This window comes from Diachasma alloeum, unplaced genomic scaffold (genome assembly GCF_001412515.2).
Source record: "Diachasma alloeum isolate Michigan unplaced genomic scaffold, Dall2.0 Dall_scaffold_00513, whole genome shotgun sequence".
Taxonomy (NCBI): domain Eukaryota; kingdom Metazoa; phylum Arthropoda; class Insecta; order Hymenoptera; family Braconidae; genus Diachasma; species Diachasma alloeum.
Window position 1 is genome coordinate 356,222 of NW_021680645.1, and position 23,636 is coordinate 379,857.

At 35.8% G+C, this 23,636-nt stretch overlaps 2 protein-coding genes across 11 annotated transcripts in view; both read left to right on the forward strand.

Annotated features, from left to right (window-relative positions):
* Window positions 1-12,164, forward strand: part of LOC107042725 (calcium/calmodulin-dependent protein kinase type II alpha chain) — a 197,974-nt gene extending 185,810 nt beyond the window's left edge. For 3 of the 10 annotated variants that reach the window (XM_015263881.1, XM_015263886.1, XM_015263888.1), the window contains 4 exons: window positions 6,274-6,349; window positions 8,167-8,261; window positions 8,547-8,670; window positions 10,800-12,164. In XM_015263881.1, the coding sequence (XP_015119367.1) occupies window positions 6,274-6,349; window positions 8,167-8,261; window positions 8,547-8,670; window positions 10,800-10,932 (428 nt within the window). In that variant the 3' untranslated portion in view covers window positions 10,933-12,164. Of the gene's footprint in view, window positions 1-1,301; window positions 1,458-3,205; window positions 3,426-5,295; window positions 5,359-6,273; window positions 6,350-8,166; window positions 8,262-8,546; window positions 8,671-10,799 lie in introns of those variants that run through there. The other 7 variants (XM_015263882.1, XM_015263887.1, XM_015263889.1 and 4 more) reach the window with 5 other exon arrangements.
* Window positions 12,165-17,258: 5,094 nt separating this feature from the next.
* Window positions 17,259-23,636, forward strand: part of LOC107042720 — an 11,540-nt gene continuing 5,162 nt past the window's right edge. The window contains exons 1-6 of the mRNA XM_015263879.1: window positions 17,259-17,306; window positions 19,281-19,333; window positions 19,428-19,554; window positions 19,630-19,723; window positions 19,797-19,912; window positions 21,828-22,061. Coding sequence (XP_015119365.1) covers window positions 19,306-19,333; window positions 19,428-19,554; window positions 19,630-19,723; window positions 19,797-19,912; window positions 21,828-22,061 — 599 coding nt within the window. The 5' untranslated portion in view covers window positions 17,259-17,306; window positions 19,281-19,305. The remainder of the gene's footprint in view (window positions 17,307-19,280; window positions 19,334-19,427; window positions 19,555-19,629; window positions 19,724-19,796; window positions 19,913-21,827; window positions 22,062-23,636) is intronic.

A 23,636-nucleotide genomic window follows, 5' to 3' on the forward strand; every position in this document is an offset into this window, starting at 1 on the left:
TGCATCTGTTACTTAAATTTCAAAAAATTTCTAACAGTGTAACCCCCTACCCCTCCAGCTCATCCAAAAAAAAATTCTGAATTCAAGTACAAATTTTCCTGTCAATAACTCAAACTTTTTAAAACTCGATAATAAAAGCCTTGATATCTCCCAAACAACTCATTTTGCCCTAATAAAAAAAAATTTAATCTTAAAGCCAGGGAAATTTCCGATCCCGCAGGGTGGTCTAACCTCTTCTCCTCCGCCCCCACCCGCCAACAAAAAATCATGAATTCTCACTGAAGATGAAACGGAAAATCCTCGACATCTCCATTTACCCGGGAATTACCGGTGAAAATGAGTTTTGTGACCAGTTTGCCATCAAGAAAATTTCCCTAGATATCCGATAATATCTCCAGACCATCATAACCTCTAGACGCATTCAGAATTATGATCTCATTTCGCTTGAAGTCTGCAATCACTGGTGAAGTAGTAAAACTGAAGTTTGATCAGACCCGAGGATTTTCTACTTGTTCATCTCCCGAGAATCCCTCCTGGTCCCTACTGATGTACACACTAATAACTCCACTGCACATAATCACCAAAAATTAATCACAATAAATTAACAAAAAAATTCCTTCATCTCAATCAGAACAGAGTGGAGGAGGATGATCGGCACTCAATCATCAATAACTCGAGATCGGCAGTGTTGAATGAAAAAAATCTGAGGCCATTTTGAAGATAATTTTTCAACCTTTAAAATGAGTCCAGATTTTTTTTAAACGGATCGTTTGATCAAAAGTTATGAGAGATTAGGTGGAGATCATTCGAGTGAAAATCGTAGAATCGAAGACGTCGATTTGAATAAGACTTTGGGATTTCGTGAATATTTCAGAAACTAATAGAGATAGCGTAATTTCTGTTAAAACCTCTTCTGTACAGAATTTGAAAAGCTACGCAGAAGGTCATTACAAAAATTTTCCTATCTCTGTTAGTTTCTGAGATATCTACAAAAACCTAAAACCTGAAAAAATTGGCTCGCCTCGTTTTATCGATTTGCCCCACTTTGTCAATCGCAAATAATTGTCTAGTGCACCCGAACCATTATCAATTATTAGATAGATAGATTAGGCTTCATTAGGCTTATAATCGTCCTATTCTAAAAACCGACTCCAACCCTTGAGTGACGACACGCCAGACGAGTCGGTAAGAGTCCAGAAAGTCATCAAAAACCTTAATAAAAAAATGATTTGGCCACTGGGAGGACAAGAACTGGATCGTTGATTGGAAAATTCCCCTGTATGGTTGGTTGCATGAATTAGCTGGCAATGGGAGTGGAAGCCGCGGGAGCAACAGCAGCAGTGGAAGTACTGGAAGTGTCGCCAGCCAGAATAGCCAAGGTGTTCCGTCAGCAGCTACAACCCGTGCCTGTGCCAATGTCAACAGTGTGTCAAGACGGGAGAGTTCTTCAGCAACTGGTCGGTAGATTAAGGATCGAGCGATTAAAACTTTTCTCTTTATCTTCAAAGGAATAATTGTGAATAGGAAAGACCCGGAAAACATAAAGTACTTGAGGCAGTTCAGGAAACTTTTTTTTCGTCTTTGTAGGGGAAGGGTCGAATCGGAGAGATAGGTGGGGTGACCCGAAAAGTTCAACAGGAGAGCAAAAAATATCTTCTGATTTTTTTCCTAGACTCTCCCGTTTGACCTTCAAGAAGATCTGACACTTCTATAACTCTACGTGTACCTCTCATTTGACCCTTAAGATGGTTTGACCCTTCGAGAGAGATGGAGGAGTAATCAGAAGGGTCGAACTTTCTGAAGGATTAAATGAGAGGTGAGTAGAACTATCTGAAGGATCATAGGTTCTTAGGGGTCAAACGGGAGAGCAAGACATACCTTCCGAACATTTCGTTCAACTCTCCCGTTTAATTCCTATGATAACTCCTCTCAATTCTCCCGTTTGACCTTCAAGAAGATTTGACTCTTCTATAACTCTACTCGTCCCTCTCATTTGACCCTCAAGATCGTTTGACCCTTCGGGAGAGACGGACGGAGTGACAAAAGGGTCGAACTTTCTCAAGCTTTAAACGGGAGAGACAGATGACATTATGAGAAATGAAGAAGATTATCAGAAGGTAAACAGGAGAGCCAAAGATGCTTTCAGATCGTTCTGCTCGACTCTTCCGTTTCACCCTTATGATGATTTGACCTTCTGATAACCCCATCCCTCGTCTTAACTCTCCTATTCGAGCCTTAAAAACGTGTTACTCTTCTACAACTCCGCTCATCCCTTCCATTTAACCCTTAAGACCGGCTGAATTCCTGGAAGCTATTCGAAGGGTCATTCGTTCTTAACCGTTGAGCGGGAGAGCAAGAAACGCCTTCTGAAAAGTTTGCTCAACTCTCCCATATGAACTTTAACGGGAGAGGTGAGAGGATAACTGCTCTCACCTCTTCCGTTTAAGTCTTAGAAATATTTGACTCTTCTATAACTCTGCCCATTTGACCTCGAGGCTTGAGGGTCAAACGGAAGAGATAGAGAAGGTTATCAGAAGGTAAACAAGAAAGTTGGAGATGCTTTCAGATCCTTCTGCTCAACCTTCTGTTTGACCCTTATTAATTTTTTATTTGACCTTCTGATAACCCCCTAAAAAAAACTCCGCCCTTCCATTTGACCCTCAAAACCGTTTGACCCCTTGAGAGAAACGGACGGAGTTATCACCAGGGTCAAACCCGAGTTTTGACTTGCTCTCCCGTTTGCCTCTACTCTTCCTACAAAACCGAAAGAAAGTTTCCCGAATTGAGTAATTAATCAATATTAAACGATACTCAACGATTACTCTAGTCAAAAATTGTTAAAAAGAACGCATTGAAAATTACTGTAACCAAAATAACTTATGAATCATTAAAAAATCCGTAGAACTCATTTAGACAAAGAGAAAAGTATTAAAGTCTCATTATCACCTTTTCTCTAAAAAACAAACTAACCGTCATTCACGATAACTGTTACTCGTCTCATTGATGTTATTTATTTTATTGTGTCTCTGTGTATGTTGCCCAACACGCATGTCCACGTTGTACGTCTTCCCGTCTTCCCCTTCTCTTCTGCTTCTTAACTCTTCCAATTGCATTATCAACGATTGAGGATAACATTGAATAATTGAAACAAAAACAAAACCGTTACGATAATTGTTGATGCTCTAATAAATTAAAATACATGAAGATGGCTCGGAGGTGTGTGGCCGACGTGGAGGAATGGGCTATGGTCAGGCCAATGGTGAGGATGATGGTAAGGAGGAGATTCAATTTCCCTCGATGGACAATCAATCGTGCTCGTCATTTCGACAATGCTCATTGTCGTAAACATCATTACGCGCACACTCGAAGTTACATGGAGTCTCAACAGAAATTATTTTCATCAAAAAGTTTTGATTATTATTAATGATCATTAATCATTCATATTTATCAGTAATAATCATAATTTTCAGTAATCAATGATTATAAATAGTTAATGGTGATTAATGATTCGTCAGCATAATTAATCATTACTATTATGGATGTTTAATAGTTATTAATGATGATTAATCATCGTTAATCAATAATAATAGTTATAATTCGTCGGCATTCATATTATTAGTAATTATCAATAAGCGTTCATGAATCAATGTCTAGCGATTTTTAATCATTAATCATTCAATTTTATTAGCAGTAATTCATTATCATCTATGATGACTGATTCTCAATAATTAATGCTGATGAATGATTATTCATCATCATAAATTATGACTATTATGAATGTTTAATAACGATTAATTATATTTAATCATCATTAATCATTAATAACAGCTATAATTCTTCATTATTGATAATGAATATAATTATGGTCACTATCGATTATCGATGATTAATTATTAATAATGTTGAATTGTCATTAATTATTGTATTACCAATTATTAATCATGAATCAATGATGAATAATGTTGTCACATAACGATCAGTAATAAAAATCATTGATAATGTTTATAATAATGAATGATGATGATTATTAATGATTACTAGCTATCAATTAATCATTAATTATTATATTGAGCAACAATCGAATAGCACTAGCTTAAACTACAGTAATAATTAAGGGATTGGTGATTTATGTGAAAAAAAATTCATCGAAAATTAGGAAATGAATCCAGAAACCAATTAATGAAGGAAATAAAATTGTGCCGAATTATTTTTCGTGAGTGCAACATTGTAAAGGCGCCAGGAATAATAAAATTTATGAGAAAAATGTCAGGGTTTTTTTAATAAGTAAGATTAGGTTTTTTGTCTTTTTCGTTTTTTTTCGCGCTCTCTCGACTTTAATGGTGAATTTCAGAGTTGGATCGATTTCAGGAGACGGAGACAATCGCGTAAGGATTATTTTGTTGTTAGAGATTATTTTGAACTCGGGTCACGCGAAGGTCGGGGTTCATCTCAAATCGAATTCAGTAGTTTGATGGTAAAAAAAATTAATCAATTTTCAGTGAAGTTCAGTTTTTGGGGATTATCCCGGAATCTATGATAGATGGCGAAATTTTTATCATAACCTTTTTTGCAGCTTTTGAAATTCTCTAGATAAAATGGTTTTACAAAAATTTCGCTACTTCTATTGGTTCCGAAATATTTCGAATAATCTGATCATCAAGTTGAATTTCCTTTAAAAAACAAATTAATTCTCGTCAAGTTATAGTATCTCATGACTCAATCATGCAATTTTGATAAATGAATTCTCATTTAGAAGTTTTAAAAAAATCTGGAAAATGGCATTTCATTTATCGAAATTCACTCTGTCTATCGCGAGTTGTTAATGATTGAATACGATTCATTATGCCAATAAACTTCATTTGACGGAAATAGAGTAAATCCTGTTCAATCTGCCATGTCTCGTAACCAAACTGTGCGATTTCAATGAGTCAAATCTCATTTTAAAGCTTGAAGAAAGCCATTCAAAATGACATCAGACTTATCGGAATTCACTCTACCGTTCTCGAACTGTCGCTAATTAAAAATCAGTTATTATGACCCAATCTCCTGTATTTTGTCTTAACACTTCACTGCTGAATTTAACGAGACTGTTCTGACCAACGAGAGCAAATAAACTTTCTTATCAACAATGTATTGCCATAAACACCGACCTTCGCGTCTCCCGCCTAAAACGCTTGTGGATCGCTCCACCGCGCAGCTCAATACTTAAAAAAAAACACGAATAGAAAACTAAAGAATTATCATTTCTCCTAATAAAAAAAATTGTGTTTTAATGAGGAAGGTATATGCTTGTAGAAATAAGAATCATGTGTCCCGTCAAGACCTGCAGCCAGCTATCAACCAACTCGCAGTGCTCAGGTAACGCGCACAACGTAGATGAGAAAAAAGTAAATCAATAAATCCGCTCGTCGATCCTCGTCGCCATCGAAGATCGTACGAATCTCCCACTCCTCCCATTTTTCATAATCAAAGGCAAAGAAAAAATCTCTCCCCCCCCCCTCCGAAATTTCCAGTCTTTTGAATTTTTATTTTTACCGTTTTTTGAACGAAATTTCTACGTGTTTTTTTTAAATAAAATGGCAGAAAAAAAATATTGCGAAACGATAATTTTTTTAATGTATCAGGAAGTGACCTCGAGCCAGAACAGATGGCACAAAAAAATATGTACAACAATAATGGGATGAAATGCACCGGTTACTGCAGCTGATAAAAACCCCGGGAGTCTCGATAGTGCACGTATAAAACATGGACGTTTGTTAAACTTCGGTCTCGACGAGGGATCGACGGGCGCATTCGGATTCCCTCGATTTTCAAAACAGTTTTTTTCATTTTTTTTTTGTTCTGAAAACGAGAAATAACAAATCACTCAACAAAACAATAGACGAGGCGTTTAATTGAGAGAAAAGTATAAGAAATTCTGGCACAAATTTTTAGAAAAATGGATGACATTGATAGAGAATTGATAGATTAATCAATTAATTGAGAGTAGTAATTAGGAGATGATTTATTGAATTATCGGTGAAAAGCTAGAGATATAGACCCATTGGCTGCAGTGAGTGTACGACCCTATGAAAATTAACTAGAAGAAGTTAGAAGAAGGAAATATTGATAAATTGTAACGAAAACTCGTATTGGCGTGGGATAGGACGACGTTAGATGTTTAATTAAAAAAATCGTGCATGTGGCTGTTGTGCTGTGCGATGTACCGGAAAGAGCCTGAAGTCTCGGGACCTCGTGTTTGTTTGACTGATAATGAATTGTTGACGATTACAGCACGTCGACAGGAGATTATTAAGATGACTGAGCAGCTCATCGAGAGTATCAATACTGGTGACTTTGAGGGATACACGTAAGGAATTTTCAGTATTTTTATTACTTTTGTTCATGAATGAAAACATAAAAATTGTGATTTAGTTAGGAATTTATTCAAGCAGATGATTTCAGGATTTCCGATTGAATTAAATTGCAAAACAAAAGAGTCAAACGTCAGGGTAAAACGGGAGAGGCAAAAAAATGATCAGAAGGGTCAAGCGATCATGAAGATCAAACGGGAGAGCAAGTAAGGCCGTCTGATTGCTTCACCCATCTCTTCCGTTTGAACGTTAACAATTTTTGACACTTCTGGTAACTGTCTCTCCCAGAGGGTCAAATGTTCTTGAAGGGTTCTTGAAGGTCAAACGGGAGAGGCGGTATTATCGGTATTATTGGTATTATCGCAAGGTCAAACGAGAAAGCAAAAGAGGCCTTATGATTGTGTCGCTCATCTCGCCCGTTTAACCCGTAAGGATGTTGGGCCCTTCTGATAACTCTACCCGTCTCTTCTAAAAGGCCAAACATTCACAAGGGCCAAACGGGAGAGACCGGCGAAGTTATCAGAAGGTCAAATGGGAGAGTAAGTGCCACTGTGTGATGGTTTTCCCTGTCTCTTCCGTTTGAACTTTACAAATATTTGAACCTTCTGGTAACTGTCTTTCCCAGAGGGTCAAAAATCCTTAAAGGGCTCTTGAAGGTTAAACGGACACAGCGGGTCGTATTATCAGAAAGGTGAAACTACAGTATGGGTCAAACGGGAGGAGCAGGCAAACCGATCATAAAGGTCAAACACGAGAGCAAAACAGGACTTATGATTGTTTCGCTCATCTCTCTCGTTTGACTCTTCTAAGTATCTTGCCCGTCTCTCCCGTTTGACCCCTAAGGACCTTTACCCCGTCGGATTATTCCACCCCTCTCTCCTATTTGAACATTGAAAATGTTTAACCCCTCAAATAGCATCACCCGTCTCTCCTAAAAGACCAAACGTTCACGAGCGTTGAACGGGAGCGACAGGCAGAGTTTTCAGAGGAGCCGGAACGGGAGAGCAAGTGATGCCATCTTGATTGTTTCCCCCAGCTCTCCCCTTTTAACCTTAAAGATATTTGAACTTTCTGGTAGCTGCTCTTTTTAGAGGGTCAAAGATTCTTAAAGGGTTCTTGAAGGTCAAACGGGAACAACGGGTCGTCTTATCAAAAGGGTCAAACTATTGTAAGGGTCAAGCGGGAGGAGCAGGCAAACCGATCATAAAGGTCAAACAAGAGAGCAAAAACGGCGTTATGATTGTTTCGCTCATCTCTCCCATTCAACCCTTTTCATAATCTTGCCCGTCTCTCCCGTTTGACCCCTTTGGATAATTCCACCCGTCCCTCTCGTTCGAACCTTGAAAATGTTTAACCTTTCGAATAACTTCGCCCGACTCTCCCAAAAGACCAAACGTTCACAAGGGTCGAACGGGAGAGGCAGGGGGAGTTATCAGAAGGGCTAGAACGGGAGTGATAGCGGAAGTTATCAGAAGAGCCGGAACGGGAGAGCAGGAGATGTCTCCCGAGTGTTTCGCTCATCTCTCTCGATCAACCGTTTTGATTGTTTTACCCGTCTGCCCCGATGATCCCCAAGGAGGTTTGACCCATTTGACGACGCCGCCCGTCTCTCCCAAAGGTTCAAACGGGAGAAGCGGGCAAAACAATCAAAAGGGTCAACCAGGAGAGTTAAAGGAAACAATCAGAAGACCAATATTGCTCGCCAACTCACCCCTTTACCCCTCCTTTCCCTATAAAGGCGAAAAAAAGTTAAAATCTGACTTCAACTATTTGCAACGTCTTTGGTAATTAATAAAACTTCATTTGTTTCTAGAAAAATCTGCGATCCTCACCTAACTGCATTTGAGCCAGAGGCTCTAGGTAATTTAGTCGAGGGAATGGACTTTCACAAATTTTACTTTGATAATGGTAATTATGCCTAGTTTGCATCACTCCTTCTCATACAAATATTAAACTCAAAGCTGCACTGAAACGAATAATGTTTCAACCCATCACTTTGTGCCACTCATAATGAGCTTTCATATGATTTTTCTCTCTCATTTTCCGAGGCTTTTTATCACGTGAAAAACGAAATTCTGTGTAATTTTGAGTTCAGCTTGTCAGCGGAATCATTCTCACTGGGAAAATTAATCCCTTTTTGTGTTTTAAAATATCCTATTTCTGCTAGTTGTAACGTTAAATTTGAACCCCAAGCAGTCCTGGGGAAGAACTCAAGTTGCAAGGCTGTCAACACGACGATCCTGAATCCTCATGTTCATTTACTGGGGGATGATGCTGCCTGTATTGCGTACGTCAGACTCACCCAATACGTTGATAAGTGAGTACAATAATTGAGTTGAACCGATAATTATTATTTAGGAAATTATTTGAGCCGTTTCTTGTAAGAACATGTGACAAAGTGGAATACTTACTTATTTCGTCTTTCGAAGCTGGTATAGAAACTGTAAAAGACGAAATGAGGAAGCGTTGCACTTTACCCTACCTCCCACTTTACCCCATGCAGCCCGCACCGAGAGAAATATTCAATAAAAATTACGTATCTTTTCTGTAATTCCGGAGCGAAATGTGGTTGTAGGAAATTTTACGGAACTGTCACGGAATTTTTCCAGAGCGTTCCGTAATTTTTATCTGAAACTCCTGTGAAAAATTACCATCACTTAAATTTCCTGAGTCGATTCCGTAAACGATGAGCGAATTGTGAGTTCCGTATTTTTTACTGACCATGTCTCTCCGTGTAAATGAATAGTTCATTTTCAGTTCAAATTCCAGAGAATATCTCGTAATTGAAAGAAGAGTGCGAAGGGTTTGTTTTGAACTGTTTTGACAGAAAATTCAAGAGCAACTAGAAATATCCCCGTATTTTTTGAATCATTACTTCAGTAGCGAAGCGGAAAAACGATTCATGTTGACTTGGCTCTTAGCTGAATTTTCGAGGAATATCTCAGAATTTAAGGGAGATAGCGAAGTTTTCATAATAACCTTGTTTGAAACGTAGCTATACATCTATCAGTTGAATCTTTCTATAGAACATGCCCTAATTGAACGCGTAGACTTTCCTATTCTATCTGGACCGAACTATAAACTTTTCTACAGAAATACAAAACCTGCGAAAGATTATAGTATCTAGGAAATCAACGAAAGGGCATTCTTCCATAGAATGGTGAAACTAAAAATTCGTGACTTTCAATTACGGGGAACCTAGGTAACTAATATGAATTTAAATTCCTTTGAAACACCTCACGTAGTAATTATGGACGCTCAGGTAGATGTACGGGACTACCCTTCAAAAGGTGTAGAATTTTAAAAATTATCAATTCAATATTTAAAATTAAATTCAAGAACGCATGGTATGGCGATTTTTTTTATAACAAGCCATTTCAGTGTTTATTGTTACCCAGTACGTGAGCCTTAAAAAGCCAAAATTATCAAATTAATTTGACTAAGTCACACTCTTTTATGGGAGCGTACAAATATTACGTCACATGATTAGGGAGGGGGGTCTGCACGGAGGGGGGAGCGGATATTGCTCGGATTGTGATGTCACACCAAATTTTTTTTTTTTATTTCCAAACGTCACGGATGAATCTTTTCGTCATTTAGTCCGTAAGGCAGCGTTTCACGGACGCTAAAGTACTATGTTTCATCCGTCCCTTCCACGAAAAGAAAATCGGACATCAACCTAGAAAGGCATATAAAAATATGAGATTTATTATGCATATCTCTGCAATTCGAAAAAGCAGCAGCAGCACTGGGGTGCGATGGCAGTTATTCCAAATGTGCGTTCTGTGCGAATTGCCGCCAACCGTCAAAGGGAACTTTTGGCAGTCACATGTAATATTGAAGACGACGAAGATGAAGAATGGAGCGATGAAACGTTCATTGATCAACAACATCTGTTCGTACTAGGGTTTTCAAATGACCCTTCACTGATTTTAATGAAAACTCATTTGACTTGCCCATGAGACTACTTATTTGAAGAATTTTTTTTCTTCCAAATTTCAGAAGTTATTTTTCTTCCAGAAATTATTTTTTGAATGCTGTGATAATATTATAAGTTGACATATTCAGAAAGTATCGAAGAAAGAATTGATTATTCACGTAATGTTTTTTGACACTAAAAAAAAAAAATACAAAATTGTGCTCTACAAAAAGTGGGGGGGGGTCATTGGTTTTGTGACGTAATATACAAGGGGGTGAAACGCGTGACGCAATATTTGAATGCTCCCTTAGGTTGACCTATAGAATTTCTCTATAGCATCTATAAATTCTCAGAATTCTCTCAACATTTCGAAAAAGAAAAGAACCTAGGGTAATTTTCATAAATACCTCTTTTGCAGCTCTTAAAATTCTCCCCAACAAAGTCACCTACAAAAAAAAATGCAAAAAAAATCCCTCAGACAATTATAAACCCCAATTAATTAACAACTCTTTTCAAATTATTTCCAGACAAGGTGTAGCCCACACCCAGCAGAGCGAGGAGAGCCGAGTGTGGCACAAGAAGGACAACAAATGGCAAAACGTACATTTCCACCGAAGTGCAGTGACAGGTCCCTCGCCATTCTCCTACAATAACAAATAAATCAGCATTACCTGGCTCGCTCCATTATATTCCACAACCAAGTTTTTAACGAATAGCAGAAAATATGCATAGAGAAAAAAGAGAGATATAGAACCAAGAGAGGAATCGGTTGAATGAAGGGATGAGAATAAAAAACAAATGTCATGAACGAGAAATACGAAAGGATAATAGGAAATTTTTTTCGCGAGGTACTTAATTATGAGAACCCTCTGATTAACTGGAGGTGGGGTATTTCTGTGACAAAATGAATTATTGATAATTTATTTGTTCCTCTTTGAGCTCAAGGAAATGTCACAAGAGCAATAAGAATATTTATGAATTAAAATCCAATTGAGGAAAATTGTGGGCGATTTCATCACTTCTCTTCTACTTCCTGCGTGTCGATGTGACAATTTAACCCATGAATAAATTCTGAAATAATTCATTTACTTAATGGATAAAACTTGAATCTCACGTGAATGGTCAAATGGCTGATGAACAGGTGTTTTTTGAAGAATTATTTTATCTTTATGTCAACGAGAAGCCGGATGAATCATTGAATAATAAACGAAGTCTGCTTACGATTTTATTATTAGTTAGAGTAACAAATTTATGTAGAGGGGAGTTGAAGTAGAATGGTCGCCGAGGGTTATTGGGGATTGAGGCCCGATCGAGCCTTAATATCGACCAATGTGCCATGTAATGAAGTCTTATGATAATTCGAGTTTCAGAGGGAGGTGGGGTGGAGGCTGCGGAATTATTTCGCCGGGGATTTTTCGTTTTCATAATTCGGGATTTTGCGAGACTGCTGTTGATGAAGGAAATAATTGATGATTGGAGTAAAGTGAAGATTTTAGATGCTGATAGGGGTGAGGGTGCAAGCGTATTGGAAGATATTTGAGAAGATAATTCGAAAAACTCTGGGCGAGTTTAATCAATCATGAGAGTTATTAAGGTTACAATCTTGTTAATGGAGAAAAGGAGATGAGTTGGTAAATTGGATTTGTTATTTTCTGACTAGCTAGGAAGCTAGTGGGTTTAGGGAAAATTCAAAAAAGCTCTGTTGTAGATTATGAAATTCTATATGAGAAACGATTTTTGATATGTTTCAATGAATTGAATACAGTAGCGAGGTAAAACGATTCAAATCGACTTGGCTCTTAGCCGAGTTTTCGACGAATATTTCTGAATCTAAAGGAGATAGCGAAATTTTTGTTACAACCTTTTTTGTAAAGCGAATTGAGAGCTACAAAAAAGGTTCTGACAAAAATTTTGCTATCTACCGTAGATTCCGAGATATTCATCGAAAACTGACCGCTACTGAATAGTCTTTGAGATATTTGCGAAATATTCTGTGAGCTTATTTCAACTCAGAATTTATCGTTGAAAGTTCTGTCTAGACTATTTTGAAAATATCTCCTAAACTATTGGATTTATCTAAAAATATCAAAAGAACTTTTCTATGTCTTAATAAATTTTCTAAAAAAACTTCTGGCATTTTTTCTAAACCTCTTAGCTTTGAAGGTGTATTTATAAAGTAATCGGTGAATATGTTTCATCTGAACTATTTTGTAAATGTCTCTAGAACTATTGGACTCATCGAAAAACATCACAAGACTTTTTGTAGCTTATGAAATTCTCTGCAAAAACTTCTTCAGGAATTTTCCTCCACAACTCTTCCTTCTCGAGATATTTGCAAAATACTGACAAAAACTTTTCTCAACTCATCTCAACTCCACTACTCAATCGAATTTATTAACTAGAAAAAAAACATAAATCAGTCAAACACGAAAATTCAAAATCCGATGGAGTAAAAAAATCACTCGAGACTCCTCACGACACAGTAGATAAATTAATGAATAAAATAAAATTGATCAGCCTGCGCACGTATATCCCTAATTATTTTACATCTAAACCTAAATTAAAATGATACAATCAATAAGGATTTAGTGATTCTGTCAGTTCGAGTAATTGAATCTGTTTTTAATTAATGAAGAAATTAATGGAGATGAAAGAAAAATTAGGATTAATATTTGGGGCCCACTTTTATCGTCCCACTGAGTGACATCACTGATGTTCCTTCCAGAGAGGTTCAGGCTTGCTAGATCTGTCCGCCTCTGCATCGCCATCTCCCCTTTATCACCACCATTTATTCATTTTTAATTAATATTTAGATAATAAAAGAATAAATAAATAATTAAGTCATTTTTATGTGAAAATGAGAAGAGAAAAAAAATAAGCAATCACTGATAGAGAGCACGTCTTGATGATTAATTAATCAATTGATAATAGAACAAATGAGATGAAGATTGATGTTGCATGGCGAAGCAAGGCGTGACAATTTTTAATAAATTACATTTAAATTTAATTAAACAATGTGAATTTAATGTACAGAACATTCTTCCATATTTATTTTCACCTCCTGATAGTCATGTTAATGGTTAATTGATTAATTGCATTCGTGTGCTATTTATCGAAAAAGGACAAATTAATGGGAAAATGAATAATGATTTTCTAATTTTCATTCATGAGGAAATTCTACAGACATGTGATGGTTTCTTATAGAAAATTCTATAATCTTCGAATATTGGAGGAGAGAAAATTTCTATACGATTTGTTTCTGGCGATGACGTACGTGGGAATTGAATCCTATAATTCTATTGAAAGAATTCTTGTCTCTTTAAAAATTCTATAGAAAACTTCGCGGGCTACTTTATGGCGAATTTTACAGAGCTTTCTATAGAACCTATAGAAATAAATCTATCGAATATCTATCGACTGTTTTCCAGATTCTTGAAAACATTTGGAACATTTGCTTGGGGGTCTATAGAAAATTTTGCGGTGGTTGGTATGTAGAGAATCATCTATAATGTGTATAGGAATCTATCGGACTGTCCAGAGAAATTCGTCTTTATAAAGTCCGTACGTGCTTCATAACATTTTCCATGAAAATGCTATAGAAATGTTCTGTAAGGAGACTCCTATGGACACTCTATAGGACTTCTACAAAAACGTTCATTGGCTTTTCGTAAAAAACCATATAAATTTTCCTATAGAACCTTTGGAAAAAAATCTGATGATTCTATAGCTTTGTTCTATAGAGAATCTTCTGTAGTGCCTAGAGAAGCGATGGCTGTGGAATACTGTCTTATAGAATTCTATAAGGTTCTATAGGAGTGTTTCTATACATTTTCTATAAGATTATTCGGGGAACGTTTCTGTAGCCGCTATATGAAGGTTTTATAAAGAGAATACTCCAGGTGCAGTCTATAAGATTACCTATAGAAAATACTATAGAACATGGAAAAAAAATCTATAGAAAATATTTCCATTGAAGATTTCATGGATTTCACGGGGTTTCACCTATAGAACGTTTGAGTTACCTGAGAATTCTATAGATGTGCTCGATAGAATTCTCCACAGATCCATATTTTTTTCTCCAGTATTTCATACAGATGTTTCTACATGAAATATTGGAGAACACGTTGTGGCATGAACAAATTGGATACGATTTTTTTTCTATAGACTCGATAGGTTTTGCCCTTTGAAGTTTCTCTCCTATTGCATTTTCCTACGTTATACAGAACGTATTATATAGCTGTCCTCTACAGCATTTGTCTGTACAAATTCTGAAGGACATGCTATAGAATTGTATAGATGAAATTAAAAGACGATTTTATAGATTCTATAGATTTTTTTTTCTATAGAGCTTTCAAAGTTTCATAAACATCTTTATATAAAACTACTCAAAAGCATAATCCGTGCAGCGATATTGGCTATAGAAATTACCCGAATCCCTCGTAAGTCAGACCAGAATTCTTTAAAAAAATGGTATGAGAAATGCCGCATAAAATGTCTATAGAATTTTTTCAACCTATCATTACAAAACAAATAGTTGATTAATTCTATTCAATTTCTTCTTTACTCGATAAAGTATAAATACTATAAATAAAAGATGATTGTTTCTGCGAATGGCGAGTCTTGAAAAAAAAACTAATAATGTAGTGCGAAGTAAAGTTGAGTTATAGTTTAATTAAATCGAGGGAAAGAATTGAAATAAATTAAAGAAGAATCATTAAATAATTCGCGCTCTCTGTCGTGTCTCTTTTTGCATAGTTAATGTTACATGCATAATATATAAATATTCGATTGAATAAATTAATAACAATGAGAATGGAATAACACTGGCGTTGGATTTCTCTCGCACGATATGAAGATATAAAAGAATTATAAATATAAACAAATCCATGTCAAAGAAAAAAATATTAGGGCGAAATCATTGATTGAAAACCATTTTTATCGAATTTACCTTCGTTATTTACGATTGATGAATATTTCTACACGTTCGTACATTCTCCATAGTTGTCACGAGTAAGTCTCAATCTAATGAAAAAAAATACCAAAAAATTATGAAAAAAATATTAATGAATAAATAAAAGTAAACACTTTTGCCATGGTATTATACATATAAATATTATAAATGATTAAAAAACAAAAACTTTAAAGAACATTACTAAGAATGAAGATATGATTTATTATATTACAGATATATTACTATGATATAAATATTAAAACAATGAAGGAAAACTTGAAAAAAAATGATTAATGATAATTAATTAATAGTTATTTCTACTACTCTATTTCATCGCTTCTCTACGTGTGATTGTTGTATAAAATAATTATTATTTATTTCCAATTTTTCTCATTACGAAATAAACGTTTAAATAAAACCAACAGTTGATGAATTATGGTTATTGGTGATCCAAATTTGGTTAGATGTTTATTTTAGGAATATGAAGGTGAGGACCAAAGTGAGACAAAGAAAAACAAGTGGAAAATTACTTTCGTCACAACATAGTCAATATATTTTTGCTAATAAATTGGCAATTTGTTTCCGAATGGAATTTGTAAAACGATGTATTTTAAATCGAATTTAATGATTTATTGAATTCAACATTGTCACAACGTTAGCAGCCAGCATTGCGCCAACGTTTACATTTTTTATCTTTATTCCTTGCATATTGGTTTCAACATAAATTTTTTCAAAAACAGATGATGCAATTCAGTAGCGAAGGGGTAAGCCGGTTTAAGTCGATTTTGACTATTGGCCAGTTGTCAATAAATATCTCGGAATGTAAGGGAAATAGCGAAATTGTTCTAATTTCCTTTTTTGTAGAGCAAATTGAGAGCTACAAAAAAGGTTATGACAAAAATTTTGCTATTTGCCTTAGATTTTGAGATATTCATTGAAAACTGGGCAATAGTCAAAATCGACTTATACCGGTTTACCACTTCACTATTGAATTAATCTCATGATCGAACTCGGTCATGATGTTGGCAAGAATATTTCAAGGATAATCGGGCGAGGAGTAGGATATTCAAAAAATTCAGCCAATTTCATGAAGATTTTTTCACACATTGAATTCATTTAAATACCGTTTGCAAAACAACAACAAAAATTATTTCCCATATTATTATAATTATTTTCCCATTCGGATTCAAAATTCAGGCAATATTAGGGAGTATCTCCGGTTAAAAATTATTTTTGGAGCTAATCAAATTTATTTGTATCTGTTCCACGCATTGAATGGTTTTCAGATTGTTTTTTTTTTAATAAATGAAAAAATATTTATCCATGCGAAAAAGTGGCAACATCGTCGGTAGTATTTTTTTTTTCACCAGGAGCTGGTCCCACTGGCTCGAGGGAGCTCCAATCACAACGCTTCATCGCTCTCTCTCAAGAGACGTTTAAATTGACCGCGTTACCCCCACCCGATCGGTACCGGAGACGTTGCTGCTCGTTTGGGCTGCGTGCGCAGAAATTTCATTTATCAGTACTTTTTTCGCTATTATTAATAAACAATGCTCCTAGGCGACAATCTTTTTCACTCAAAAAATCATTGATCACATGTTCTAAATGTGTCTAAAGTTTCATGCCTTTGGCTGCTTTTTTTCCTTGGGTTTTGCAGTTTTTTTTGTGATTTCCATAAGATCACGGGTTAAATGACCACTTTTTCAAAAATTCATAATAAATTAACCATGTTCCCCAGCAGTCTGAAACTTTGCACACGCCTTTTCCATCATTTAAAGAATACGTAAAAAATAAAAGAGAAAAATGGCAGCTTTTTTTCTAACCCTCCGGGCTCGCCCGATTATCCTTAATGAAATTCTACTTTACAAAAAATAACACCTTTTTGTAAAGCTCAAGGCTTGTATTGGATAATACCTTGAATAAAAAAAAGTTTGAATCCGAGAAAGCGTTGTAGCAGGGAGCTGACAGTCTGTTATCGCATCTCATTCACGGTTATCAGACTCTACGTGCTGTGCGATCAGTCTACCTGTGGAGGTCTAGACCAGTTGGGCCGCTCCCTTCGCTCCCGAAGACAGTGACACTGGTGTGAATTCCACAAAAAAACGTCGATCGAAAAAAACGTTGCCAGTGATTTTCGTAATTCAGAGTCCGTAAATCTCGCAAATTCCTAATTTCAGAAATTAGGAATTTGAAATTATTAAAAAGTGACCCGGGATAAACACGTATGAAAAAATCGTATAGAAATTTTCTATACGGATTGAGTATATAAATTCTACAGGATTTCCGTATATGATATTTGGATATTTCTATACGAATATTTTCTATACATAAATTTTTACATAAATTTTTGTTTTCATACGACAGATGTCTAAACGCTCCACAGAAAAACGTAGAGAAGTGTCACAACTCCTTACGAAATGTTTCTATACATGTCACAGTGGGTCGTATAGGATCAAACCTATAGAAATCGTATAGAAATTTGTATAATAAATATCCGTACAGAAATATCCGAATATTATATACTAAAATCCTATAGAAATTTTATACGCAATCCGTATAGAAAATTTCTACACGATTTTTTCATACGTGAGCACTCGCGGCCTACACTGTTAAAAATTCTTCTCTGAAATTTCCTGTACACTTTTTGGAAATGTTTATCGAATTTAATTACCACTGAAATTTCAAGGAATTCCGTCATTAAAAATTCACAATTTCGTGGAAAAATCAAAGAGAACTGTAACTTTCAGCTCCATTTTTTCCTGAAAATAAATAGAAAACCAGAAAATTTCAGTAAATATATTCTGGAATTTTCAGAACAGTGACACTGAATGCGATTTAGGGGAAAAAATCATGAAATTTCAAATTTCACTGAAAATTCTATATAATTTGGCACTGAATATTCATATTTGATTGGAAATTCAAATAAATTAAGGAATTCTCGTCTTTGCTGCTTAAAATTCTGGAATGTTACTAAATTTTCAGTGAAACCTGAAATTTCATGATTTTTTCTCCCTAACACGTATGAAAAAATCGTATAGAAAGTTTCTATACGATTTGCGTATAGAATTTCTATAGGTTTTTCGTATATGATATTCGGATATTTCTATACAAAAATTCCCTATACGGATTATTTCTATACGAATTCGTGTAGAAATTCGTATAGAAATGAACCGTATAGGAAATTTTCGTATAGAAATATCCGAATATCATATACGAAAAACCTATAGAAATGTTATACACAGTCCGTATAGAAAGATTCTATACGATTTTTTCCTACGTGAAATCGCATTCAGTATCACTGTCCTGAAAATTAGTAGTCAACGATCCATGAAATTTCATTTTTTTTCTAACAGTGTAGTAGGAGATCAGAACTGGGTCAAAATTAACTGAGAGTGGCGCAACGTTGGCCGATACTAGGCCACACGCGTAAAAAAAGTTAATAGGAAAACCTAGCGCTTCCTCTAAAAAATTCTATTGAATTGCTATTGGAAATCTATAAGAATTCTCTTGAAGTTTTATCAGAATTGTATTAGAAAATTCTATTTGTTTTTTGCCCCATTTCTATAGAAGATTATGCCACATTATCGTAATATTTTGTTAAAAGATATTTGATAGAAAAAGGTCAACGGATTTTGATTTTTCTTTAGAAATTCTTAGATGTAAGCTTTCTGATTTTTTTTTCCACTATATTTTTATATGCTCCTTATAGTAAAATCCAAGAGAAACAACTTGGAAGAATCATGCCCAAGGATTCTTACAGAAAAAATTCCAACAGAATAAGTTATATAGAAAAATCAATATCTATAGACATTTTTCTGTAAACAAATATCTATTTAACAGCGTGGAGGGACGTGGCAAAATTGTTAAGAGAATTGGCACAAAAAAATGAACAGAATCTTCCAATAGAATTCTTATAGAGTTCCAATAGAAATTCAATAGAATTTTTTCAAACGCGCACCCTCCGGCAATCATGGCCCATTCATAATCCCCCAACAAAGAGCGATTGTCCCTTCATTTTTTTAAATCATTCCCTCTGGTATTCCACGATATAACACAGGGTTGGAGCATTTATTTCTCTCGAAATGACGGGAAAGCAACATATCAACGACGGTATTTTTATTCAAAGTCCTAATAACAGATTCTAAAGTAAATATAAGAGACCCCAAATTATCACCCTCATTATCTTTATTCTTCACTATTCCAGCGCAACCACTCACAGTTGACCAACACTTTTCGGATTTAATGAGTGACACAAGTGTCATTGATGAAACACCAAAGGAATTCAGAAGAGATGAATTGCCAGACTGGTACGATGGGGAATTATTCAAAGCGTATGTTTGCATTTCATTGCCTATCAAAATAAAGCTTTTCTGAAACAATTAATATGAAATTGACTTTTATTCTAGAGGACAGAATTACATAGCCAGAAATTTAATGGGGGTTGTTGCAAGCAGCGCGGCTGGAATTCTTGCTGTATTAGTTATTCCGTCGATTCTGAGAGTGAGGAGAAATGAATCATTCATGATCAATTATCATTCTTGTGCCAAATTCATTATCAAATTCATTCTTTTAGATATTAGTGTGGACGAAAAAGAGCGGCACTCCTTGTACCGCGTTTACTAGGTACCTGGAGACTATATTGCATGCGCATAATCTTTATGTGTCTGATATTGACGATCCCAACTCCAGGTAAATATTGAATCTCTCTATATTAAAAATCCAAATCGACTTCTGATGATGAAAATTTGATACTCGAGATTGAGACTCCAAAATTAAGGGTCATATAGGTCGTGACGGGCAGATTAAGGGTCTCAATAAAGGTTACAAGGATCAGATTAAGAGTCACAAGGGTCAACATAAAGATCACAGGGGTGAACATAATGGTCATGAGGGTCCGAATAAGGGTCACATGGGTCGTGAGGTCCAGATTAAGGGTATAAATAAGGGTAACAAGGGTCTAAATAAAGGTTAGAAGGTTCATATTAAAGGTCACAAGAGTCAGAATGAAGGCTAAAGAATAAAGGTCCAAATCAGGGTCACAAGGATCAGATTAAGGGTCTTAATAAAGGTTACAAGGATTAGATTAAGGGTCACAAGGGTCAAAATAAGGTCACGGGGGTCAATATAATGGTCATGAGGGTCAGAATAGGGGTTATAAGGATCAGAATAAGGGTCACATGGGTCGTGAGGATCAGATTAAAGGTATAAATAAGGGTAACACGGGTCTAAGTAAAGGCTACAAGTTTCAGATTAAAGGTCACAAGGGTTAGAATAAAGGCTCAAATCAGGGTCACAAGGACCAGATTAAGGGTCTAAATAAAGGTAACGAGGGTCTCAATAAAGGTTACAAGGATCAGATTAAGGGTCAGAAGGGTCAGAATAATTATCAGGGGGGTAATATGGGGGTTGGCGAGCGGAGCAAGCAGGGGGCGTAGCCCCCCAGTAATCTAAGAAAATTTATATCGTTGTAGGAAGAAAATACATTGTTAGAAAAAATAATCAAATTTGATGGATGGTTTAGGGAGAGGACTTTCAGTTTTTGCGGTATTGAGCAATAGCGAGGATTTTGAATAAAAATGAATCGGTCAAATGGTTCAGGAGGCCTTTGCAAAAAACGATTTTTGAAAAATCTCAACCGATCGAGCTGACATTTGACACAAATTTGAGTGTCAGTAGTGCCAATGAGAAGCCATAATTTCAATGTCTTGGCATTAATTATTCTTCAGTTATTGCCACAGTTCTGGGCATGTGAACACACATGTGCACATACGTACACACGGACATTTTTTAAAAACATAATTTCCTTATGTTGCATGGCATTTCTAGGACTTTTCACTGAAAATTAGGAAATCTAAAAAAAATATGATTACGTATCTTCCATGCGGAAGCCAAAAAGGTAATTTTTCGAGTAGCAGAGATCCCACGACTCAGTTAATAATGGTCCGCCCGGGGGACTTACTCTATAATTGCGTGCATGGCACCATTCATTTCGAAATAAAGTCTATTTTACATGATTACAGAATGAACTTAATGATTTCCGAGAAAATTGGGTCGTGGCTATGTCACCATCTAGAATTACTTGCAACGGTCTGTGCTACACCATTAATTTTTCATTTCAACTTCATTAACTTTAATGAACTTCGAAAGTTTTCGTTAATTCGTAATTAATGAGTTCAAAGATAAAGAACTCATGTTAGTTTCAAAATGTCGAATTCCTTTCACGAGTAAACAGATATGCATACTTCAAGAGAATAAAAACATCGAGTAGATTTTCATATTGTTTTTCAATTAGAACGTGGAACGTTGCTGGACTCAATTCATTTCGCGTTTCAGCTCAATTGACTTCTATTTATTTCGTTATTAGATGATTTCAGGGTAGTTTCAGGCGATTTCACGTGAGTTGAAAGATGATTCCAAAAATGATTTCGGAGAGTTGAAATCACTTGATTTCAGTTATTTCGCCGTGATTTCGAACTGATTTCATGACAGAGTGATACTAAGATGTGAAATTAGAGAATCACAAAATCCATCGATTATAAAGTTTCAATTCGAAAGCAAAAACGCAATTATTTACGTGTTTTCATGGCATATCGTTTTTTTCAAGATTTTGGAAATCCATAAACGTCATACGATATATGCACTCGACAAGCAGTCGGAGATGCAGAAATGCTGGAATCGGTGAAATTACGCACCGTGATATGGTACTGACTCAGTTCGGTTTCATGGGGTATGCCCTCATTGCACCAGAAAAATTGGGTCTGACAAATGAGAAAGAAGGGAGAGAGGGGATCAATCATTTTTGGCGGGTGGTCGGACATGCTATTGGGATTTCTGACAAGTGAGTATATTAAGGATGTTCAGCGTCGCTAAATTGTCGGTAAATGTGTTTGCTTTCATGGTCAACGAAAATTCTGTAATTTCTTCGGCTGACAGCAGAACATATAAAACTAACTTTTCTAACGTTAAAAGAAATTAATCGCAATAATCTCGGCAGAAATGAATACACGAATTTTTCCTTATACACAGGCCCTTATGAAATTTAGGTTCAAATTGATAATTCACCTACTAGAAGAATCTAAAAATCGAAATAAAAATAGAAAGTAATGTGTCAAATCATAAGGGAGGGTAGGGCAAAACGGACCACTGACAGAAAATTGGTAATTGGTCATTTGGGGTCCAGGGGGCGCAGTCCCCGGAGGGAGGGTGGGGGTTGCTCGACGCCCCCCTGAAAAAATAAACAAAAACAATAGAAAAAATTTAAAAGATGAGAAAAAAATTAATTGAAGTAATCCATGAAAAAAATCAAACAGCTGAAAAAATATATTTAAAATCAATCAACTGACAAAAAATTATTTCAATCAATTAAACGAATATTCCTCCCTCCAATTCGTCGTCACTGAGGTCTTGATTGAGGTGAAATTCTTTCTCTGGAATATTCGGGTAACTCATAGAGGAGACATTTGCTGATATACTGGATCCTGAGCATTGTGCTTCATCCATATCCACTAAAATGTAGTATATACTACAGTCCATATCACTAAACATATCTGGGAAAAGCCTACCCGTATCATTCTCATCACTGTCTGGCACATAATTTTGCATTTTCCTTTAATTAACACTCAATTTCTGTTAAACAAAATTTTTCAACGCAGAACGACCGATATCAACAACATGGTTTGCGATAGTGGTAGGGTTTATCAATGGCTAGACCGGTAGTACCGCTGTACGCCTTACTGCACTGTACCCAAGTAGCACAATTTCGATATCGAAAGCGTGCTCCTTGGGTACAATCGTCAAAAAAAGTTCTGGGAGTAACTATAGACGTTGATTGGCACAAGCTTGGGCCAAATAACGTCTAGTTACTCCCAGAACTTTTTTTGACGATTGTACATGCAGTCTCATGAGCGAAAACCAAATCGCCTCACTTCACGCAGCGAATTTATCGGGACGAGGCCTGGTAAATGAATTTACCGGGACTACACTCTAAAAAAAAGTTACTACTTACCAGTACTGAATTCTACTTGGGAGAAGTTTTCTTGTGAAAAGTTAAGAAACTACTTGTCCCAAGTACTTTTCATGTCCTTGGGTGAAGTACAATATTTGCTAAGCAAGTAGGAAAAGTACTAGGAGGAAGTACTTTTATTACTTCCTGTCAGCATTTTTCTTACTTCTCACAAGTACTTTTAATGCTTGGAGCAAGTAATTTTTCTACTTCTCGCGAGTACTTTTATGACTTGATTCCAGTACTTTTGGTTGGTTATTTTGTTGGGGAATTTCATATAATTCATTATCATTCTCATTATCGTTCTCATTATCATTATCATTATCATTCTCAGATGACAATGACCAAATTTCATCGAGGGGAGTAACCTCCCCTCCAGCACAGTGTACTCAATTTAGTTACGATGTGTTA